The 23,461-nt window shown below is 46.4% G+C and overlaps 1 protein-coding gene and 1 long non-coding RNA gene across 2 annotated transcripts in view; one reads left to right on the top strand and one right to left on the bottom strand.

Moving 5' to 3' along the window:
* The window catches only part of LOC309537609 (uncharacterized protein), a gene marked incomplete at its 3' end in the record, with an annotated part of 164,087 nt that extends 145,029 nt beyond the window's left edge, over positions 1-19,058 (bottom strand). The window contains exons 1-2 of the mRNA XM_082232505.1: positions 18,940-19,058; positions 18,574-18,747 (exon numbers count right to left, since the gene is read on the bottom strand). Coding sequence (XP_082088631.1) covers positions 18,574-18,747; positions 18,940-19,039 — 274 coding nt within the window. The 5' untranslated portion in view covers positions 19,040-19,058. The remainder of the gene's footprint in view (positions 1-18,573; positions 18,748-18,939) is intronic.
* LOC309538104 overlaps positions 1-23,461 on the top strand; it is a 249,702-nt gene that overhangs the window by 158,410 nt on the left and 67,831 nt on the right. The gene's annotated exons all lie outside the window — the stretch shown is intronic.

Consider the following 23,461-nt stretch of genomic DNA (forward strand, 5'->3'; position numbering starts at 1 on the left):
TGATAGGGTTTCTCCCCTGTATGAATTCTGTGATGGAAAGTGAGATCACCACTCAAATGAAAGCTCTTCCCACATTCAAAGCACTGATAGGGTTTCTCCCCTGTATGGATTGTTTGATGGGAAGTGAGATTCTCCTTCCGATAGAAGCTCTTTCCACATTCCAAGCACTGATAGGGTTTCTCCCCTCTATGAACTCTTTGATGGGAAGTGAGATTGGAGCTGTAACTGAAGCTCTTTCCACATTCAAAGCACTGATAGGGTTTCTCCCCTGTATGAATTCTGTGATGGGAAGTGAGATCACCACTCAAACGAAAGCTCTTCCCACATTCCAAGCACTGATAGGGTTTCTCCCCTGTATGGATTCTTTGATGGGAAGTGAGATCACCACTCAAACAAAAGCTCTTCCCACATTCAAAGCACTGATAGGGTTTCTCCCCTGTATGGATTCTTTAATGGGAAGTGAGATGGGCCCTCCGACTGAAGCTCTTTTCACACTCCAAGCACTGATAGGGTTTCTCCCCTCTATGAACTCTTTGATGGGAAGTGAGATTGGAGCTGTAACTGAAGCTCTTCCCACATTCAAAGCACTGATAGGGTTTCTCCCCTGTATGGATTCTTTGATGGGAAGTGAGATCACCACTCAAACGAAAGCTCTTCCCACATTCAAAGCACTGATAGGGTTTCTCCCCTGTATGGATTCTTTGATGGGAAGTGAGATCACCACTCAAACAAAAGCTCTTCCCACATTCAAAGCACTGATAGGGTTTCTCCCCTGTATGGATTCTTTGATGGGAAGTGAGATGGGCCCTCCGACTGAAGCTCTTTTCACACTCCAAGCACTGATAGGGTTTCTCCCCTCTATGAACTCTTTGATGGGAAGTGAGATTGGAGCTGTAACTGAAGCTCTTCCCACATTCAAAGCACTGATAGGGTTTCTCCCCTGTATGGATTCTTTGATGGGAAGTGAGATCACCACTCAAACGAAAGCTCTTCCCACATTCAAAGCACTGATAGGGTTTCTCCCCTGTATGGATTCTTTGATGGGAAGTGAGATGGGCCCTCCGACTGAAGCTCTTTTCACACTCCAAGCACTGATAGGGTTTCTCCCCTGTATGGATTCTTTGATGGGAAGTGAGATGGGCCCTCCGACTGAAGCTCTTTTCACACTCCAAGCACTGATAGGGTTTCTCCCCTGTATGGATTCTTTGATGGGAAGTGAGATCACCACTCAAACGAAAGCTCTTCCCACATTCAAAGCACTGATAGGGTTTCTCCCCTGTATGGATTGTTTGATGGGAAGTGAGATTCTCCTTCCGATAGAAGCTCTTTCCACATTCCAAGCACTGGTAGGGTTTCTCCCCTCTATGAACTCTTTGATGGGAAGTGAGATTGGAGCTGTAACTGAAGCTCTTTCCACATTCAAAGCACTGATAGGGTTTCTCCCCTGTATGAATTCTGTGATGGGAAGTGAGATCACCACTCAAACGAAAGCTCTTCCCACATTCCAAGCACTGATAGGGTTTCTCCCCTGTATGGATTCTTTGATGGGAAGTGAGATCACCACTCAAACGAAAGCTCTTCCCACATTCAAAGCACTGATAGGGTTTCTCCCCTGTATGGATTCTTTGATGGGAAGTGAGATGGGCCCTCCGACTGAAGCTCTTTTCACACTCCAAGCACTGATAGGGTTTCTCCCCTGTATGGATTCTTTGATGGGAAGTGAGATCACCACTCAAACGAAAGCTCTTCCCACATTCAAAGCACTGATAGGGTTTCTCCCCTGTATGGATTGTTTGATGGGAAGTGAGATTCTCCTTCCGATTGAAGCTCTTTCCACATTCCAAGCACTGATAGGGTTTCTCCCCTCTATGAACTCTTTGATGGGAAGTGAGATTGGAGCTGTAACTGAAGCTCTTTCCACATTCAAAGCACTGATAGGGTTTCTCCCCTGTATGAATTCTGTGATGGGAAGTGAGATCACCACTCAAACGAAAGCTCTTCCCACATTCCAAGCACTGATAGGGTTTCTCCCCTGTATGGATTCTTTGATGGGAAGTGAGATGGGCCCTCTGACTGAAGCTCTTTTCACACTCCAAGCACTGATAGGGTTTCTCCCCTGTATGGATTCTTTGATGGGAAGTGAGATGGGCCCTCCGACTGAAGCTCTTTTCACACTCCAAGCACTGATAGGGTTTCTCCCCTGTATGGATTCTTTGATGGGAAGTGAGATGGGCCCTCTGACTGAAGCTCTTTTCACACTCCAAGCACTGATAGGGTTTCTCCCCTGTATGGATTGTTTGATGGGAAGTGAGATTCTCCTTCCGATAGAAGCTCTTTCCACATTCCAAGCACTGATAGGGTTTCTCCCCTCTATGAACTCTTTGATGGGAAGTGAGATTGGAGCTGTAACTGAAGCTCTTTCCACATTCAAAGCACTGATAGGGTTTCTCCCCTGTATGAATTCTGTGATGGGAAGTGAGATCACCACTCAAACGAAAGCTCTTCCCACATTCCAAGCACTGATAGGGTTTCTCCCCTGTATGGATTCTTTGATGGGAAGTGAGATCACCACTCAAACGAAAGCTCTTCCCACATTCACAGCACTGATAGGGTTTCTCCCCTGTATGGATTCTTTGATGGGAAGTGAGATGGGCCCTCCGACTGAAGCTCTTTTCACACTCCAAGCACTGATAGGGTTTCTCCCCTGTATGGATTCTTTGATGGGAAGTGAGATCACCACTCAAACGAAAGCTCTTCCCACATTCAAAGCACTGATAGGGTTTCTCCCCTGTATGGATTGTTTGATGGGAAGTGAGATTCTCCTTCCGATTGAAGCTCTTTCCACATTCCAAGCACTGATAGGGTTTCTCCCCTCTATGAACTCTTTGATGGGAAGTGAGATTGGAGCTGTAACTGAAGCTCTTTCCACATTCAAAGCACTGATAGGGTTTCTCCCCTGTATGAATTCTGTGATGGGAAGTGAGATCACCACTCAAACGAAAGCTCTTCCCACATTCAAAGCACTGATAGGGTTTCTCCCCTGTATGGATTCTTTGATGGGAAGTGAGATTATCCTTCCGATTGAAGCTCTTTTTACACTCCAAGCACTGATAGGGTTTCTCCCCTCTATGAACTCCAAAGTTTTTTTTTTATATTTTCTCTCTGATAGTAAGAGCTGACAGTACTGACACTTTGCAGACCCGTAACGTTGAGGAGACCGAAGATTAGATTTCTTTCTGAGCACTATGATTCTATACTTCACCCTGGTGTGAGATCTTAAATTGACTTTTTAACAAGTGAAATTTTATACACATTCCATGTGCTGATATGCTTTCAACCCCGTATGAATTATTTGGTGGGCCATGAATGAATCTTTTCCCACATTTCAAACACTAAACCGTTTCCTCTCTTGTATGGATTCTGTGATGGGAAGTGAGATCACCACTCAAACGAAAGCTCTTCCCACATTCCAAGCACTGATAGGGTTTCTCCCCTGTATGAATTCTGTGATGGGAAGTGAGATCACCACTCAAACGAAAGCTCTTCCCACATTCAAAGCACTGATAGGGTTTCTCCCCTGTATGGATTCTTTGATGGGAAGTGAGATGGGCCCTCTGACTGAAGCTCTTTTCACACTCCAAGCACTGATAGGGTTTCTCCCCTGTATGGATTCTTTGATGGGAAGTGAGATGGGCCCTCCGACTGAAGCTCTTTTCACACTCCAAGCACTGATAGGGTTTCTCCCCTGTATGGATTCTTTGATGGGAAGTGAGATGGGCCCTCTGACTGAAGCTCTTTTCACACTCCAAGCACTGATAGGGTTTCTCCCCTGTATGGATTCTTTGATGGGAAGTGAGATTCTCCTTCCGATTGAAGCTCTTTCCACATTCCAAGCACTGATAGGGTTTCTCCCCTCTATGAACTCTTTGATGGGAAGTGAGATTGGAGCTGTAACTGAAGCTCTTTCCACATTCAAAGCACTGATAGGGTTTCTCCCCTGTATGAATTCTGTGATGGGAAGTGAGATCACCACTCAAACGAAAGCTCTTCCCACATTCCAAGCACTGATAGGGTTTCTCCCCTCTATGAACTCTTTGATGGGAAGTGAGATTGGAGCTGTAACTGAAGCTCTTTCCACATTCAAAGCACTGATAGGGTTTCTCCCCTGTATGAATTCTGTGATGGAAAGTGAGATCACCACTCAAATGAAAGCTCTTCCCACATTCAAAGCACTGATAGGGTTTCTCCCCTGTATGGATTGTTTGATGGGAAGTGAGATTCTCCTTCCGATAGAAGCTCTTTCCACATTCCAAGCACTGATAGGGTTTCTCCCCTCTATGAACTCTTTGATGGGAAGTGAGATTGGAGCTGTAACTGAAGCTCTTTCCACATTCAAAGCACTGATAGGGTTTCTCCCCTGTATGAATTCTGTGATGGGAAGTGAGATCACCACTCAAACGAAAGCTCTTCCCACATTCCAAGCACTGATAGGGTTTCTCCCCTGTATGGATTCTTTGATGGGAAGTGAGATCACCACTCAAACGAAAGCTCTTCCCACATTCAAAGCACTGATAGGGTTTCTCCCCTGTATGGATTCTTTGATGGGAAGTGAGATGGGCCCTCCGACTGAAGCTCTTTTCACACTCCAAGCACTGATAGGGTTTCTCCCCTGTATGGATTCTTTGATGGGAAGTGAGATGGGCCCTCCGACTGAAGCTCTTTTCACACTCCAAGCACTGATAGGGTTTCTCCCCTGTATGGATTCTTTGATGGGAAGTGAGATCACCACTCAAACGAAAGCTCTTCCCACATTCAAAGCACTGATAGGGTTTCTCCCCTGTATGGATTGTTTGATGGGAAGTGAGATTCTCCTTCCGATAGAAGCTCTTTCCACATTCCAAGCACTGATAGGGTTTCTCCCCTCTATGAACTCTTTGATGGGAAGTGAGATTGGAGCTGTAACTGAAGCTCTTTCCACATTCAAAGCACTGATAGGGTTTCTCCCCTGTATGAATTCTGTGATGGGAAGTGAGATCACCACTCAAACGAAAGCTCTTCCCACATTCCAAGCACTGATAGGGTTTCTCCCCTGTATGGATTCTTTGATGGGAAGTGAGATCACCACTCAAACGAAAGCTCTTCCCACATTCAAAGCACTGATAGGGTTTCTCCCCTGTATGGATTCTTTGATGGGAAGTGAGATGGGCCCTCCGACTGAAGCTCTTTTCACACTCCAAGCACTGATAGGGTTTCTCCCCTGTATGGATTCTTTGATGGGAAGTGAGATCACCACTCAAACGAAAGCTCTTCCCACATTCCAAGCACTGATAGGGTTTCTCCCCTGTATGGATTCTTTGATGGGAAGTGAGATCACCACTCAAACGAAAGCTCTTCCCACATTCACAGCACTGATAGGGTTTCTCCCCTGTATGGATTCTTTGATGGGAAGTGAGATGGGCCCTCCGACTGAAGCTCTTTTCACACTCCAAGCACTGATAGGGTTTCTCCCCTGTATGGATTCTTTGATGGGAAGTGAGATCACCACTCAAACGAAAGCTCTTCCCACATTCAAAGCACTGATAGGGTTTCTCCCCTGTATGGATTGTTTGATGGGAAGTGAGATTCTCCTTCCGATTGAAGCTCTTTCCACATTCCAAGCACTGATAGGGTTTCTCCCCTCTATGAACTCTTTGATGGGAAGTGAGATTGGAGCTGTAACTGAAGCTCTTTCCACATTCAAAGCACTGATAGGGTTTCTCCCCTGTATGAATTCTGTGATGGGAAGTGAGATCACCACTCAAACGAAAGCTCTTCCCACATTCAAAGCACTGATAGGGTTTCTCCCCTGTATGGATTCTTTGATGGGAAGTGAGATTATCCTTCCGATTGAAGCTCTTTTTACACTCCAAGCACTGATAGGGTTTCTCCCCTCTATGAACTCCAAAGTCATTTTTTATATTTTCTCTCTGATAGTAAGAGCTGACAGTACTGACACTTTGCAGACCCGTAACGTTGAGGAGACCGAAGATTAGATTTCTTTCTGAGCACTGGGCAGGGTTGTTGTTGTTGGTGGTTTTGGTTTTGCTTCGCTTCCTAAAATGTGGATTTCGGCAAGACTTCAAAACATGCTAAAGCCTAAGCCGGCCTCCCACGGTAGTAAGTTTGCTTCTCTCCCAGACAAAACTTCATCTGTTCTAGGGGGCATAGGTTTTGCAGGCGGAAAGGCAAATTCACTGTGGGATTTCAGTTCTTAAAGCTTGTGAGCGGAACAAATTAAATTAAGCTTATGCTTAGAAAGCTCATTAAAGAAAGAAAGAAAGAAAGAAAGAAATGGCAACATTAAGTAACTTTTTCATAGGCCATAGGCCATCACATCGGAAGTCTTCTCCAAAGTCTTTTTTTATATTTTCTCTCTGATAGTAAGAGCCGACAGTGAAAAGGAACTCTCTCTGAAGGGGTGGATCTTCATTGGGGGTTTTAAGAAGAAGTTGGATGGTCATGGGTGCTTGAAATGAGATTTCTGGAGGGGGTTGGACTAGATTCTGAATCTATGATTCTATACTTCACCCTGGTGTGAGATCTTAAATTGACTTTTTAACAAGTGAAATTTTATACACATTCCATGTGCTGATATGCTTTCAACCCCGTATGAATTATTTGGTGGGCCATGAATGAATCTTTTCCCACATTTCAAACACTAAACCGTTTCCTCTCTTGTATGGATTCTGTGATGGGAAGTGAGATCACCACTCAAACGAAAGCTCTTCCCACATTCCAAGCACTGATAGGGTTTCTCCCCTGTATGAATTCTGTGATGGGAAGTGAGATCACCACTCAAACGAAAGCTCTTCCCACATTCAAAGCACTGATAGGGTTTCTCCCCTGTATGGATTCTGTGATGGGAAGTGAGATCACCACTCAAACGAAAGCTCTTCCCACATTCCAAGCACTGATAGGGTTTCTCCCCTGTATGGATTCTTTGATGGGAAGTGAGATGGGCCCTCTGACTGAAGCTCTTTTCACACTCCAAGCACTGATAGGGTTTCTCCCCTGTATGGATTCTTTGATGGGAAGTGAGATGGGCCCTCCGACTGAAGCTCTTTTCACACTCCAAGCACTGATAGGGTTTCTCCCCTGTATGGATTCTTTGATGGGAAGTGAGATGGGCCCTCTGACTGAAGCTCTTTTCACACTCCAAGCACTGATAGGGTTTCTCCCCTGTATGGATTCTTTGATGGGAAGTGAGATTCTCCTTCCGATTGAAGCTCTTTCCACATTCCAAGCACTGATAGGGTTTCTCCCCTCTATGAACTCTTTGATGGGAAGTGAGATTGGAGCTGTAACTGAAGCTCTTTCCACATTCAAAGCACTGATAGGGTTTCTCCCCTGTATGAATTCTGTGATGGGAAGTGAGATCACCACTCAAACGAAAGCTCTTCCCACATTCCAAGCACTGATAGGGTTTCTCCCCTCTATGAACTCTTTGATGGGAAGTGAGATTGGAGCTGTAACTGAAGCTCTTTCCACATTCAAAGCACTGATAGGGTTTCTCCCCTGTATGAATTCTGTGATGGAAAGTGAGATCACCACTCAAATGAAAGCTCTTCCCACATTCAAAGCACTGATAGGGTTTCTCCCCTGTATGGATTGTTTGATGGGAAGTGAGATTCTCCTTCCGATAGAAGCTCTTTCCACATTCCAAGCACTGATAGGGTTTCTCCCCTCTATGAACTCTTTGATGGGAAGTGAGATTGGAGCTGTAACTGAAGCTCTTTCCACATTCAAAGCACTGATAGGGTTTCTCCCCTGTATGAATTCTGTGATGGGAAGTGAGATCACCACTCAAACGAAAGCTCTTCCCACATTCCAAGCACTGATAGGGTTTCTCCCCTGTATGGATTCTTTGATGGGAAGTGAGATCACCACTCAAACAAAAGCTCTTCCCACATTCAAAGCACTGATAGGGTTTCTCCCCTGTATGGATTCTTTGATGGGAAGTGAGATGGGCCCTCCGACTGAAGCTCTTTTCACACTCCAAGCACTGATAGGGTTTCTCCCCTCTATGAACTCTTTGATGGGAAGTGAGATTGGAGCTGTAACTGAAGCTCTTCCCACATTCAAAGCACTGATAGGGTTTCTCCCCTGTATGGATTCTTTGATGGGAAGTGAGATCACCACTCAAACGAAAGCTCTTCCCACATTCAAAGCACTGATAGGGTTTCTCCCCTGTATGGATTCTTTGATGGGAAGTGAGATGGGCCCTCCGACTGAAGCTCTTTTCACACTCCAAGCACTGATAGGGTTTCTCCCCTGTATGGATTCTTTGATGGGAAGTGAGATGGGCCCTCCGACTGAAGCTCTTTTCACACTCCAAGCACTGATAGGGTTTCTCCCCTGTATGGATTCTTTGATGGGAAGTGAGATCACCACTCAAACGAAAGCTCTTCCCACATTCAAAGCACTGATAGGGTTTCTCCCCTGTATGGATTGTTTGATGGGAAGTGAGATTCTCCTTCCGATAGAAGCTCTTTCCACATTCCAAGCACTGGTAGGGTTTCTCCCCTCTATGAACTCTTTGATGGGAAGTGAGATTGGAGCTGTAACTGAAGCTCTTTCCACATTCAAAGCACTGATAGGGTTTCTCCCCTGTATGAATTCTGTGATGGGAAGTGAGATCACCACTCAAACGAAAGCTCTTCCCACATTCCAAGCACTGATAGGGTTTCTCCCCTGTATGGATTCTTTGATGGGAAGTGAGATCACCACTCAAACGAAAGCTCTTCCCACATTCAAAGCACTGATAGGGTTTCTCCCCTGTATGGATTCTTTGATGGGAAGTGAGATGGGCCCTCCGACTGAAGCTCTTTTCACACTCCAAGCACTGATAGGGTTTCTCCCCTGTATGGATTCTTTGATGGGAAGTGAGATCACCACTCAAACGAAAGCTCTTCCCACATTCAAAGCACTGATAGGGTTTCTCCCCTGTATGGATTGTTTGATGGGAAGTGAGATTCTCCTTCCGATTGAAGCTCTTTCCACATTCCAAGCACTGATAGGGTTTCTCCCCTCTATGAACTCTTTGATGGGAAGTGAGATTGGAGCTGTAACTGAAGCTCTTTCCACATTCAAAGCACTGATAGGGTTTCTCCCCTGTATGAATTCTGTGATGGGAAGTGAGATCACCACTCAAACGAAAGCTCTTCCCACATTCCAAGCACTGATAGGGTTTCTCCCCTGTATGGATTCTTTGATGGGAAGTGAGATCACCACTCAAACGAAAGCTCTTCACACATTCAAAGCACTGATAGGGTTTCTCCCCTGTATGGATTCTTTGATGGGAAGTGAGATGGGCCCTCCGACTGAAGCTCTTTTCACACTCCAAGCACTGATAGGGTTTCTCCCCTGTATGGATTCTTTGATGGGAAGTGAGATCACCACTCAAACGAAAGCTCTTCCCACATTCAAAGCACTGATAGGGTTTCTCCCCTGTATGGATTGTTTGATGGGAAGTGAGATTCTCCTTCCGATTGAAGCTCTTTCCACATTCCAAGCACTGATAGGGTTTCTCCCCTCTATGAACTCTTTGATGGGAAGTGAGATTGGAGCTGTAACTGAAGCTCTTTCCACATTCAAAGCACTGATAGGGTTTCTCCCCTGTATGAATTCTGTGATGGGAAGTGAGATCACCACTCAAACGAAAGCTCTTCCCACATTCCAAGCACTGATAGGGTTTCTCCCCTGTATGGATTCTTTGATGGGAAGTGAGATCACCACTCAAACGAAAGCTCTTCACACATTCAAAGCACTGATAGGGTTTCTCCCCTGTATGGATTCTTTGATGGGAAGTGAGATGGGCCCTCCGACTGAAGCTCTTTTCACACTCCAAGCACTGATAGGGTTTCTCCCCTGTATGGATTCTTTGATGGGAAGTGAGATCACCACTCAAACGAAAGCTCTTCCCACATTCAAAGCACTGATAGGGTTTCTCCCCTGTATGGATTGTTTGATGGGAAGTGAGATTCTCCTTCCGATAGAAGCTCTTTCCACATTCCAAGCACTGATAGGGTTTCTCCCCTCTATGAACTCTTTGATGGGAAGTGAGATTGGAGCTGTAACTGAAGCTCTTTCCACATTCAAAGCACTGATAGGGTTTCTCCCCTGTATGAATTCTGTGATGGGAAGTGAGATCACCACTCAAACGAAAGCTCTTCCCACATTCCAAGCACTGATAGGGTTTCTCCCCTGTATGGATTCTTTGATGGGAAGTGAGATCACCACTCAAACGAAAGCTCTTCCCACATTCACAGCACTGATAGGGTTTCTCCCCTGTATGGATTCTTTGATGGGAAGTGAGATGGGCCCTCCGACTGAAGCTCTTTTCACACTCCAAGCACTGATAGGGTTTCTCCCCTGTATGGATTCTTTGATGGGAAGTGAGATCACCACTCAAACGAAAGCTCTTCCCACATTCAAAGCACTGATAGGGTTTCTCCCCTGTATGGATTGTTTGATGGGAAGTGAGATTCTCCTTCCGATTGAAGCTCTTTCCACATTCCAAGCACTGATAGGGTTTCTCCCCTCTATGAACTCTTTGATGGGAAGTGAGATTGGAGCTGTAACTGAAGCTCTTTCCACATTCAAAGCACTGATAGGGTTTCTCCCCTGTATGAATTCTGTGATGGGAAGTGAGATCACCACTCAAACGAAAGCTCTTCCCACATTCAAAGCACTGATAGGGTTTCTCCCCTGTATGGATTCTTTGATGGGAAGTGAGATTATCCTTCCGATTGAAGCTCTTTTTACACTCCAAGCACTGATAGGGTTTCTCCCCTCTATGAACTCCAAAGTCTTTTTTTATATTTTCTCTCTGATAGTAAGAGCTGACAGTACTGACACTTTGCAGACCCGTAACGTTGAGGAGACCGAAGATTAGATTTCTTTCTGAGCACTGGGCAGGGTTGTTGTTGTTGGTGGTTTTGGTTTTGCTTCGCTTCCTAAAATGTGGATTTCGGCAAGACTTCAAAACATGCTAAAGCCTAAGCCGGCCTCCCACGGTAGTAAGTTTGCTTCTCTCCCAGACAAAACTTCATCTGTTCTAGGGGGCATAAGTTTTGCAGGCGGAAAGGCAAATTCACTGTGGGATTTCAGTTCTTAAAGCTTGTGAGCGGAACAAATTAAATTAAGCTTATGCTTAGAAAGCTCATTAAAGAAAGAAAGAAAGAAAGAAAGAAATGGCAACATTAAGTAACTTTTTCATAGGCCATAGGCCATCACATCGGAAGTCTTCTCCAAAGTCTTTTTTTATATTTTCTCTCTGATAGTAAGAGCCGACAGTGAAAAGGAACTCTCTCTGAAGGGGTGGATCTTCATTGGGGGTTTTAAGAAGAAGTTGGATGGTCATGGGTGCTTGAAATGAGATTTCTGGAGGGGGTTGGACTAGATTCTGAATCTATGATTCTATACTTCACCCTGGTGTGAGATCTTAAATTGACTTTTTAACAAGTGAAATTTTATACACATTCCATGTGCTGATATGCTTTCAACCCCGTATGAATTATTTGGTGGGCCATGAATGAATCTTTTCCCACATTTCAAACACTAAACCGTTTCCTCTCTTGTATGGATTCTGTGATGGGAAGTGAGATCACCACTCAAACGAAAGCTCTTCCCACATTCCAAGCACTGATAGGGTTTCTCCCCTGTATGAATTCTGTGATGGGAAGTGAGATCACCACTCAAACGAAAGCTCTTCCCACATTCAAAGCACTGATAGGGTTTCTCCCCTGTATGGATTCTGTGATGGGAAGTGAGATCACCACTCAAACGAAAGCTCTTCCCACATTCCAAGCACTGATAGGGTTTCTCCCCTGTATGAATTCTGTGATGGGAAGTGAGATCACCACTCAAACGAAAGCTCTTCCCACATTCAAAGCACTGATAGGGTTTCTCCCCTGTATGGATTCTTTGATGGGAAGTGAGATGGGCCCTCTGACTGAAGCTCTTTTCACACTCCAAGCACTGATAGGGTTTCTCCCCTGTATGGATTCTTTGATGGGAAGTGAGATGGGCCCTCCGACTGAAGCTCTTTTCACACTCCAAGCACTGATAGGGTTTCTCCCCTGTATGGATTCTTTGATGGGAAGTGAGATGGGCCCTCTGACTGAAGCTCTTTTCACACTCCAAGCACTGATAGGGTTTCTCCCCTGTATGGATTCTTTGATGGGAAGTGAGATTCTCCTTCCGATTGAAGCTCTTTCCACATTCCAAGCACTGATAGGGTTTCTCCCCTCTATGAACTCTTTGATGGGAAGTGAGATTGGAGCTGTAACTGAAGCTCTTTCCACATTCAAAGCACTGATAGGGTTTCTCCCCTGTATGAATTCTGTGATGGGAAGTGAGATCACCACTCAAACGAAAGCTCTTCCCACATTCCAAGCACTGATAGGGTTTCTCCCCTCTATGAACTCTTTGATGGGAAGTGAGATTGGAGCTGTAACTGAAGCTCTTTCCACATTCAAAGCACTGATAGGGTTTCTCCCCTGTATGAATTCTGTGATGGAAAGTGAGATCACCACTCAAATGAAAGCTCTTCCCACATTCAAAGCACTGATAGGGTTTCTCCCCTGTATGGATTGTTTGATGGGAAGTGAGATTCTCCTTCCGATAGAAGCTCTTTCCACATTCCAAGCACTGATAGGGTTTCTCCCCTCTATGAACTCTTTGATGGGAAGTGAGATTGGAGCTGTAACTGAAGCTCTTTCCACATTCAAAGCACTGATAGGGTTTCTCCCCTGTATGAATTCTGTGATGGGAAGTGAGATCACCACTCAAACGAAAGCTCTTCCCACATTCCAAGCACTGATAGGGTTTCTCCCCTGTATGGATTCTTTGATGGGAAGTGAGATCACCACTCAAACGAAAGCTCTTCCCACATTCAAAGCACTGATAGGGTTTCTCCCCTGTATGGATTCTTTGATGGGAAGTGAGATGGGCCCTCCGACTGAAGCTCTTTTCACACTCCAAGCACTGATAGGGTTTCTCCCCTCTATGAACTCTTTGATGGGAAGTGAGATTGGAGCTGTAACTGAAGCTCTTTCCACATTCAAAGCACTGATAGGGTTTCTCCCCTGTATGGATTCTTTGATGGGAAGTGAGATCACCACTCAAACGAAAGCTCTTCCCACATTCAAAGCACTGATAGGGTTTCTCCCCTGTATGGATTCTTTGATGGGAAGTGAGATGGGCCCTCCGACTGAAGCTCTTTTCACACTCCAAGCACTGATAGGGTTTCTCCCCTGTATGGATTCTTTGATGGGAAGTGAGATCACCACTCAAACGAAAGCTCTTCCCACATTCAAAGCACTGATAGGGTTTCTCCCCTGTATGGATTCTTTGATGGGAAGTGAGATGGGCCCTCCGACTGAAGCTCTTTTCACACTCCAAGCACTGATAGGGTTTCTCCCCTGTATGGATTCTTTGATGGGAAGTGAGATCACCACTCAAACGAAAGCTCTTCCCACATTCAAAGCACTGATAGGGTTTCTCCCCTGTATGGATTGTTTGATGGGAAGTGAGATTCTCCTTCCGATTGAAGCTCTTTCCACATTCCAAGCACTGATAGGGTTTCTCCCCTCTATGAACTCTTTGATGGGAAGTGAGATTGGAGCTGTAACTGAAGCTCTTTCCACATTCAAAGCACTGATAGGGTTTCTCCCCTGTATGAATTCTGTGCTGGGAAGTGAGATCACCACTCAAACGAAAGCTCTTCCCACATTCCAAGCACTGATAGGGTTTCTCCCCTGTATGGATTCTTTGATGGGAAGTGAGATCACCACTCAAACGAAAGCTCTTCACACATTCAAAGCACTGATAGGGTTTCTCCCCTGTATGGATTCTTTGATGGGAAGTGAGATGGGCCCTCCGACTGAAGCTCTTTTCACACTCCAAGCACTGATAGGGTTTCTCCCCTCTATGAACTCTTTGATGGGAAGTGAGATTGGAGCTGTAACTGAAGCTCTTTCCACATTCAAAGCACTGATAGGGTTTCTCCCCTGTATGGATTCTTTGATGGGAAGTGAGATCACCACTCAAACGAAAGCTCTTCCCACATTCAAAGCACTGATAGGGTTTCTCCCCTGTATGGATTCTTTGATGGGAAGTGAGATGGGCCCTCCGACTGAAGCTCTTTTCACACTCCAAGCACTGATAGGGTTTCTCCCCTGTATGGATTCTTTGATGGGAAGTGAGATCACCACTCAAACGAAAGCTCTTCCCACATTCAAAGCACTGATAGGGTTTCTCCCCTGTATGGATTGTTTGATGGGAAGTGAGATTCTCCTTCCGATAGAAGCTCTTTCCACATTCCAAGCACTGATAGGGTTTCTCCCCTCTATGAACTCTTTGATGGGAAGTGAGATTGGAGCTGTAACTGAAGCTCTTTCCACATTCAAAGCACTGATAGGGTTTCTCCCCTGTATGAATTCTGTGATGGGAAGTGAGATCACCACTCAAACGAAAGCTCTTCCCACATTCCAAGCACTGATAGGGTTTCTCCCCTGTATGGATTCTTTGATGGGAAGTGAGATGGGCCCTCCGACTGAAGCTCTTTTCACACTCCAAGCACTGATAGGGTTTCTCCCCTGTATGGATTCTTTGATGGGAAGTGAGATCACCACTCAAACGAAAGCTCTTCCCACATTCAAAGCACTGATAGGGTTTCTCCCCTGTATGGATTGTTTGATGGGAAGTGAGATTCTCCTTCCGATTGAAGCTCTTTCCACATTCCAAGCACTGATAGGGTTTCTCCCCTCTATGAACTCTTTGATGGGAAGTGAGATTGGAGCTGTAACTGAAGCTCTTTCCACATTCAAAGCACTGATAGGGTTTCTCCCCTGTATGGATTCTTTGATGGGAAGTGAGATCACCACTCAAACGAAAGCTCTTCCCACATTCAAAGCACTGATAGGGTTTCTCCCCTGTATGGATTCTTTGATGGGAAGTGAGATGGGCCCTCCGACTGAAGCTCTTTTCACACTCCAAGCACTGATAGGGTTTCTCCCCTGTATGGATTCTTTGATGGGAAGTGAGATCACCACTCAAACGAAAGCTCTTCCCACATTCAAAGCACTGATAGGGTTTCTCCCCTGTATGGATTGTTTGATGGGAAGTGAGATTCTCCTTCCGATAGAAGCTCTTTCCACATTCCAAGCACTCATAGGGTTTCTCCCCTCTATGAACTCTTTGATGGGAAGTGAGATTGGAGCTGTAACTGAAGCTCTTTCCACATTCAAAGCACTGATAGGGTTTCTCCCCTGTATGAATTCTGTAATGGGAAGTGAGATCACCACTCAAACGAAAGCTCTTCCCACATTCCAAGCACTGATAGGGTTTCTCCCCTGTATGGATTCTTTGATGGGAAGTGAGATCACCACTCAAACGAAAGCTCTTCCCACATTCAAAGCACTGATAGGGTTTCTCCCCTGTATGGATTCTTTGATGGGAAGTGAGATGGGCCCTCCGACTGAAGCTCTTTTCACACTCCAAGCACTGATAGGGTTTCTCCCCTGTATGGATTCTTTGATGGGAAGTGAGATCACCACTCAAACGAAAGCTCTTCCCACATTCAAAGCACTGATAGGGTTTCTCCCCTGTATGAACTCTTTGATGGGAAGTGAGATTCTGGCGGTAACTGAAGTTCTTTCCACACTCCAAGCACTGATACGATTTCTCCCTACTCTGTGTTCTTTCGTGTGAAGTGAGGCTATTCCTTCGAATGAAGCTCTGGGTGCACTGGGAGCTCTGACGGATGTTCTCTCCACACTCTGAATATTTATATGACTTCTCCGCTATGTGGATTCTGTTGTGCTCCCCCTTGTTCTTCCCTTCTAATTTATCACCATCTGCAATAAAGAGAGAAGCTAATCAGAGTCTCAGGAGGAAATGGGAACTCCAGATTATTGAACAATGTTAATGAATGCTTGTGATAGAGGAAGAACAGAAGAGAATTAGATGTGAGGCCTTACTATAGGTTTTACTGTTTTTGTTTTCTGGTATTAACTGAGATATTTATTGGCTTTAATCTGGGATAGATTTTGTTCTGGCTCAATCATGGAATCCACTCCATCTCCAATCACAACTTATATTATGATCCAACAGGGATCCTTACTGAGAGAGTCCATGATCCCAAGATTCTCCTCCTTGACCTCTTTATGCAAAGCTCTCTGGTCCGGATTCAGCAACGTCCACCCCTTGTCTGTGAAACAAACAGCAACATCTTCACCTGAACACTCCCCATCAGAAGGTATCTCAATCTGGTTGGTCAAAATTTAAATTTACAGATGGCAATATATACAACTTAGAAGTATATTCAACTCAGATCAAAAGAAAGGATTTGTGAAAGAAGATTTGAAATTTAAAGTCACAGTGATACAGAATAACAAAAAATTGTTATCCAAAACCTATAGTCTTTTATTGCACTGGGAATTGATGGAGGAGGAAATGAAAGAAACGATGATTAGATGGTCTCAGGATCTCAGACATACTATCTATCTAGAGCAATGGGAGAAACTCTGGCGAGAGGCTATACGATTTACTGCCTCATAGACAATTAAAGAACATTTTGTAAAGATGTTCTATAGGTAGCATTTAACGCCAGTTAAGCTGGCAAAGATATACAAATTGAAATCCAACCTCTGTTGGAGATGTGGTGGAAAAATAGGAACAACAATACAGATGTGGTGGAGGTGTGAGGAAATTAAGAAATTTGGGATAGTAGTGCACGAAGAACTAAAGAAGATGTTGAAAATATCAATAACAAAGAGAACCAGAGACATATCTCCTTGGATTGAGAGATGAAGAGATACCACGGGGGGGGGGGGATTTTTCTATATGCAAGTACTGTGAGGAGAATCAGAACGTACAGGGTTAAACAGTTCTGTGTGACGTCTCACATTCTGAGGTGTGGTTTTGTTCACATACGGGAATCTTTCTTTGCGTGTGAATTACTTTCATTTTTAGCTGTCAAGCCGAGGAGATGTCCGCTCGATCTCCAGGTTGATTTATGATGTTTTTCTGTACAATGATTAAAGACTTCTTAGATGAGCAAGAAGCCTGCGTACAGCCTTGGATTTATCACCCACCCAAGGCACGACCGCTGCTGCGAAACTCGGCTTGGAGCCAGGAAGACAGCTTAAGGCTCACAGTTGGCACGGAGAGTTGGCACAGGAAAGTGTGGCGGACGCCATTACATTCCACAAGTACAGCTGCTAGAATAGTGATTGCTGCTCGGTGGAAGTCACAAACTATACCCACAAAGGAGGAATGGATTTGTAAACTAAATGAATATTTAATTCTGGCAAAATTAACTGAAATTAGAAGAAATCAGTCGAATCAAAAATTTAAAAAGGAGTGGAAATGTTTTGATGAATATATGGCAAAATATTGCTCAAGAAAAGATACGCTAATATGCCTAGATAAAATGTGAAGTACTGGATGGAAGAAAAATTAGTAAGGAAAGATAATAAGAATATGAAGATGATTTGAGAAGGTTGTAGAATGCAAAGATTATTGTAAATTGTATAATGTGGAGGAAATACAGTGGGGGCGGAGGGAAGTGGGAGGAGGGAGAAAAGGATAATAGGATGGATTGAGGAAATAGAAATGTAAATGTATGGGGGGATGGGAAGGAAATTGTGTTGGCTTTGGTACATCTGTATTGTAAAGTAATATGTGAAAACCAATAAAAATAATAATAATTTAAAAAATTAAAACAGGAAAATATTTAAATTTATACGTAAATCTCTTTCTTCACTTTGAACCCCCCCTCCCATTTTCATGATAAGACCAGCTCTGTGTTGTTTCATTGGTAACAGAAGCGGAAAAATGACTATTACTCACTTAATCTAAGCACAACGGCCACAAGAGCTCCAGTCTAGGCATTTGGCTCTGCGATGTTGAATGTTCTCTGTGCTCTCCTGTTTCCCCTTTTTTTGTTTCAGTTGAAAGCAATTCATGGACCCAGAACTCATACACTGACCACTAATGATGAACTATATGTTATAGATACTCCTGCAAATTTATTCTGCTATGTTTGAGATATACAGACTCAGCCTACATATTTGTATCATCTATTATTCCTATCTTGCTTGTTTTATAAAGTTAATAAAAGTTATACAAAAAGAAGAGAAAAAGGCAACACACGGAGGCCCCATCTGAGTTCACACTGCACAGCAGGATCAGGTTCCTTTAAGGAGTCCAGTGCTGCGCGATGGATCAGTGAGTTGTCAGCTATTGGTAGGGCATTCAGATCACAGAACTGGTTTTAGACATTTTGAGCTGCCAATACATCGCGTTGGCCGGGGAGCTGTAATCTATTCCTAGCTGAAATTGCCTGCAGATGACAAAAGCGTAGGCAGGCAGGCAGGCAGGCAGGCAGGTGGGGGAGCCCGAAAAGGTGCTCCCCTTCTCCATCTCCATCCGCCTGCCGGCCTCCCCCCCACCCCCCAGCTGAGCAAGCCCCAATTCCTCTCTGGCTCCATCCCTCCAGGTCCCCATCTCCACTCTCCTGGGACTCACCAGATCTCTCAGAGGTCCCTGGGAGGGAACGCTCAGAGGTTGTGGGGAGGGATGCAGGAGACAGCCGGACCAGGTCAACCGTCCATCTTCCCCCTTCCATCCTTGCTAGGTTTGCAGGATCTGTCTCTTTCACCCTTTCTGAGGAGTCAAGGAGCCAAAACGAGCTGGAGGGTCCTGGGAGAGAGGAAGAAGCAAAGGGAGCCTCAGAGGCCCTGCAGGGATTTTCTGGCTGGAGGGGAAGCCTCCCAATATGTTGGGGGCCCCACCCACAGCAAAATCCCTGCTTTATCTCATTTCTGGCCAGAGAACTTTCCCTCTTCACCCTCCATCCCTCCATGTTCCCATCTCCCCTCCCCTGGAACTCACCAGATCTCTTGGAGGTCCCTGGGAGGGAACGCTCAGAGGTTGAGAGGAGGGATGCAGGAGACAACCTGACCAGGTCAACTGTCCATCTTCCCCCTTCCATCCTCACTAGGGTTGCAGAATCTGTCCCTTTTATCCTTCCTGAGGAGCCAAAACGAGCTGGAGGGTCCTGGGAGAGAGGAAGAAGGAAAGGCAGCCTCAGAGGCCCTGCAGGGATTCTCCTGCCCTAGATATTCTCCTGCCCCTGGAGAAGCACAAATGGGGCGGCCCCTTCCCAAGAGAAGCCCCATTTCTATACCTCTCCAGTGGTATAGAGTTGGATGTGGTCAAAAATGTGATGGCAAGAATAAATATTGACATCCTAGGCATCAGTGAACTAAAATGGACAGGGATGGGCGAATTCAGTTCAGATGACCATCATATCTACTACTGTGGGCAAGAATCCCGTAAAAGAAATGGAGTGGCCCTCATGGTCAAGAAAAGAGTGGCAAAAGCTGTACTGGGATGCAATCTCAAAAATGATAGAATGATCTTGATACGAATCCAAGGCAGACCTACAAGAAATAGAGTACAGATTTCCAAAGAATAGCAAGGAGAGACAAGAGCAATGCAAAGAAATAGAGGAAAACAATAGAATGGGAAAAACCAGAGATCAGTTCAAGAAAATTGGAGATATGAAAGGAACATTTTGTACAAAGATTGCCATAATAAAGGACCAAAGTGGTAAGGACCTAACAGAAGCAGAAGACATCAAGAAGAGGGGGCAAGAATAAACAGAGGAGGAGGGGGAGGAGGAGGAGAAGAAGATATCCCGCTTTATCACTCCCCTTCAGGAGTCTCAAAGCGGCTCACATTCTCCTTTCCCTTCCTCCCCCACAACAAACACTCTGTGAGGTGAGTGGGGCTGAGAGACTTCACAGAAGTGTGACTGGCCCAAGGTCACCCAGCAGCTGCATGGGGAGGAGCGGAGACGCGAACCCGGTTCCCCAGATTACGAGTCTACCACTCTTAACCACTACCCCACACTGGCTGTCCAGAGGAATTATACCAGGAAGATGGAGGGCACAAGGAGAAGGGGACGACAGAGGACGAGATGATTGGACAGTGTTCTCGAAGCTACCAGCATGAGTTTGGCCAAACTGCGGGAGGAAATAAAACACCACCTAACAGGGTGGATCCAGTATCACCAAATAAATGAGGTCTTCAAAGCTGACAAGAAAGAGGGTTTTGCAATTTCAGTATTGGATAAAGATTTACTACAAAACAAAACAAAATTAATTTTTAAAATCTATGGAATCTTACTGGAGTGGGAGGACATGGATGAACAGGTAAAGGCGGTAATGATCAAATTGGCTATGGGTTTAGGGAAACCTATTCAAGTAACATCATGGGGGAAATTATGGAAGGAGAGTTGGAATTTTACGGCTTGTGAGGCAATAACAGAAAATTTGATAAAGATGTTTTAAATAAGGAAATATTTCTTTACGCCACAGTGGCAGTGAGAACATTTATTGCCAATTAATTGCCAAAAATTGGAAAAAAAGAAATAATTCTGACAAAAAAAAGCTCTCTTTGGAGCAGGGTCCCTGGCACTCGGGGAGAGACCATAAATGTTGTAACTACTCCGGGTCAACGCTAGCTTTCCCCTTAATTCCTCATGAAGTTTCCTAATACCAGTTATACCATATGCCTTATACCATTTCCTAAAATTCTATGATTATCCCCGCTGTGTTTTATTTAATGGAAATTGAGACGGGTTTCCTAGGTGAAGCTTTTTCCACATTCTAAACAGTCCCTTGCAGGAAATATTTCATGGAAAATTAGATTCACCAAAAGAACGAAGCCAGACAAATGTAGAAAGGGAAAAAGAAAGTTAGACAGGATGTACCTCCACGTCCCTGAGATCTCTGAAGCCTACATGGAAGAAGGCCTGGGCAGCTCAGAGCAGCCTCATCCTGGTTGGAAAAGGCAGGACTGGTGGAAGAATATTCCCAGACAGAACAGGAGATGCATCTCCTATGGAGAGTTGTGGGTGTGTTAACATCTCAGGTGCTGCAGGGGGCGCTATGGGGCTCCCTCAAAAGAGAGGAGGTTTGTCCTTCAGAGATCTGTATGGAATTTCAAAACTGATCTCATGATCCAGCAGGGAGCCTTACCAGAGAGGCCGCGATCCCAGGATTCTCCTCCTCGACTTCCTTCTGCAGAGCTCTCTGGTCAGGATCCAGCAAAGCCCAGTCCTCCTCCTCTGTGAAAGGAACAGCTACGTCTTCAAAGCACACTGGACCCTAAGGGGGAAAGGGGGAATAAAGATGATATGATTCTACACGTTGCTCTGTTCTTGTCTGTTGTGTATTTAATTGATGGGTACAGTGGTACCTCGGGTTACAGACGCTTCAGGTTACAGACTCCGCTAACCCAGGCACAGTACCTCGGGTTAAGAACTTTGCTTCAGGATGAGAACAGAAATTGCACGGTGGTGGTAGTGGAGGCCCCATTTTCTAAAGTGGTACCTCAGGTTAAGAACAGTTTCAGGTTAAAGATGGACCTCCAGAATAAATTAAGTTCTTAACCCGAGGTACCACTGTATTAATCTTTGTGTCAGCGGGGGAATTCACGTAATAATATTATTATCTCTATATGGCACTCATCTTCATGGAAATCTTTGCAAGCATTCCCATTTTCCGGATGGAAGGACCTCCTCTCCCTTCATCTGGTGGGGTGGACCCTCCCCCTGCCCTCAAGCCAACTTGAAGGGGCACCAGGAGGGGGTGGGGAGGGGATGGTTGGTTGGTTGGCATCCATCTGTCTTAGGAGTGGGAGTGAGATCTGGGGGAGAGACATGTGCTGTTGCATCTGGGGCACAGGAAGTGGTGCTGGAGATGCAGAAGGGCTTTTCTTCTCCCTGTGCTCCCCCCACGTGGGAATGTTCCCCTCTGGCTGCAGCCTCTGGGCACAAAGGTGACCCCTCTCTCCATCTGAAGGGGGTTTATTTCCTTCTCCCAAAGCCCCCTCCCCCCGAAAGGAAGGCAGCCCCCTCCCTGGCTTGGCAGAGAGGGCAAAGGAGGACCCTCTGCTCCCCGACTTGGGGCTCTCCCCCCACCGCGCATGACCTGAGCAGGGACCCCCATGCCCCCTCCCTGCCCCCCCCTTATCTCCTGGGGGGGGGGGAGAAGAGGCGAAGGGCTGCCTAGTGGCGGGAGGTGCCTTGGGCTCAGAAATGGCTCCCTCCAGACACCCCCCCCCCAAGAAACACCCCCTCCCCCCCCCACACCAGGAAAATAGGGAGATGAAGACGTGTCCCAGGCCAGGGATGAAACGCCCTCGCCATCTTGGGGGGGAGGCCGAAAGGAGCTTCCAGGAGAGCCACCTGCAAAGGACCCCTGGAAGGGCTTGGGGCCCAGGAGGGATCCCTTCAGACCCATGGACCAGAGAGGGGTCCTGGGGAGGAGTCCGCCCCTGAAGGGCCGCCTGGCCGGCCAGGAATCCTTGGCGCCCCAAGGGAGGCGAGGCGGCAGTTGGGGAAAGGCAGTTGGGGAAAGCCGTTGAGGGGAAGCAGCCGCGGGGGGGGGAGGGGGGGCCTCCCCCTCTCTCCTCCCTCAGGGACACAGAGAGAGAGAGAGAGAGAGAGAGACACACACAAGGGGGGGGGCGGAGGAAAGGGGGGCTCTCCTCCCGGAAAGGGGGGGGCAGGGGGGTCTCCTCTCTCTCTCTCTCCCCCTCACAACCCCAGGGCCTTCCTCGAGAAAAGAGATGAGCCCCCCCCCCCCCGCCTGTCTTCCCAGGCGGAGGTTTGGACAGACACCCAAGGAAGGGGGGGGGGCCCTTCGGAGAATGGCTGGTCTGGACCACCTGAGTTGGGGAGGAGAATCCCTCAGAGGCTCCTTTCCTCCTCGCTGGTGTTACAACTCAGTGTGAGAAGGCGATGGGGAGCCTGGAAAGAGGGAGAGATTGACCGTTGAGAGGGGACTTGAGAGAATGTGACTGAAATTACGGGGGGGGGGCCCACATATTTCAAGTTAAATGTTCCAAATATGATGCCTGCATGTGTCCTTTCCACTTGACAGCCCTCGCCTGCCCCCCCCCCCCCACCTGGGCCAAGACCTCTCTTCCTCAGTTCCACAGGAGAAGTGGCTCTCCCTCCAGATCCCTGCAGGCCTCAGGGGGCCACTGGAGCCCAGTGGGGGGGGGGACTCTGGGGAACTGGCCAAGTGAGGGCCGCCCAGAAAGGGCTCCTGGGACCCCCAGGGGCCAGAGGGGGGGTCTCCAGCCTGGCCTCTCCCCTCTTTCTGCAGGTGGAGCCCTTCTCCTAGCGCTGACTGGGAGAGGAATTTGGAGGTCTTCGATATATCCTAGAATCACAGAGTTGGAAGAGGCCACCAGGGCCATCGAGTCCAACCCCCTGCCAAGCAGGAAACACCATCAGAGCACTCCTGGCATGTGGTTGTCAAGCCTCTGCTTAAAGACCTCCAAAGGAGGAGACTCCACCACACTCCTGGGCAGCAAATTCCACTGTCAAACAGCTCTC

Source organism: Podarcis vaucheri, assembly GCF_965113315.1.
Source record: "Podarcis vaucheri genome assembly, chromosome: 7".
NCBI classification, from domain to species: domain Eukaryota; kingdom Metazoa; phylum Chordata; class Lepidosauria; order Squamata; family Lacertidae; genus Podarcis; species Podarcis vaucheri.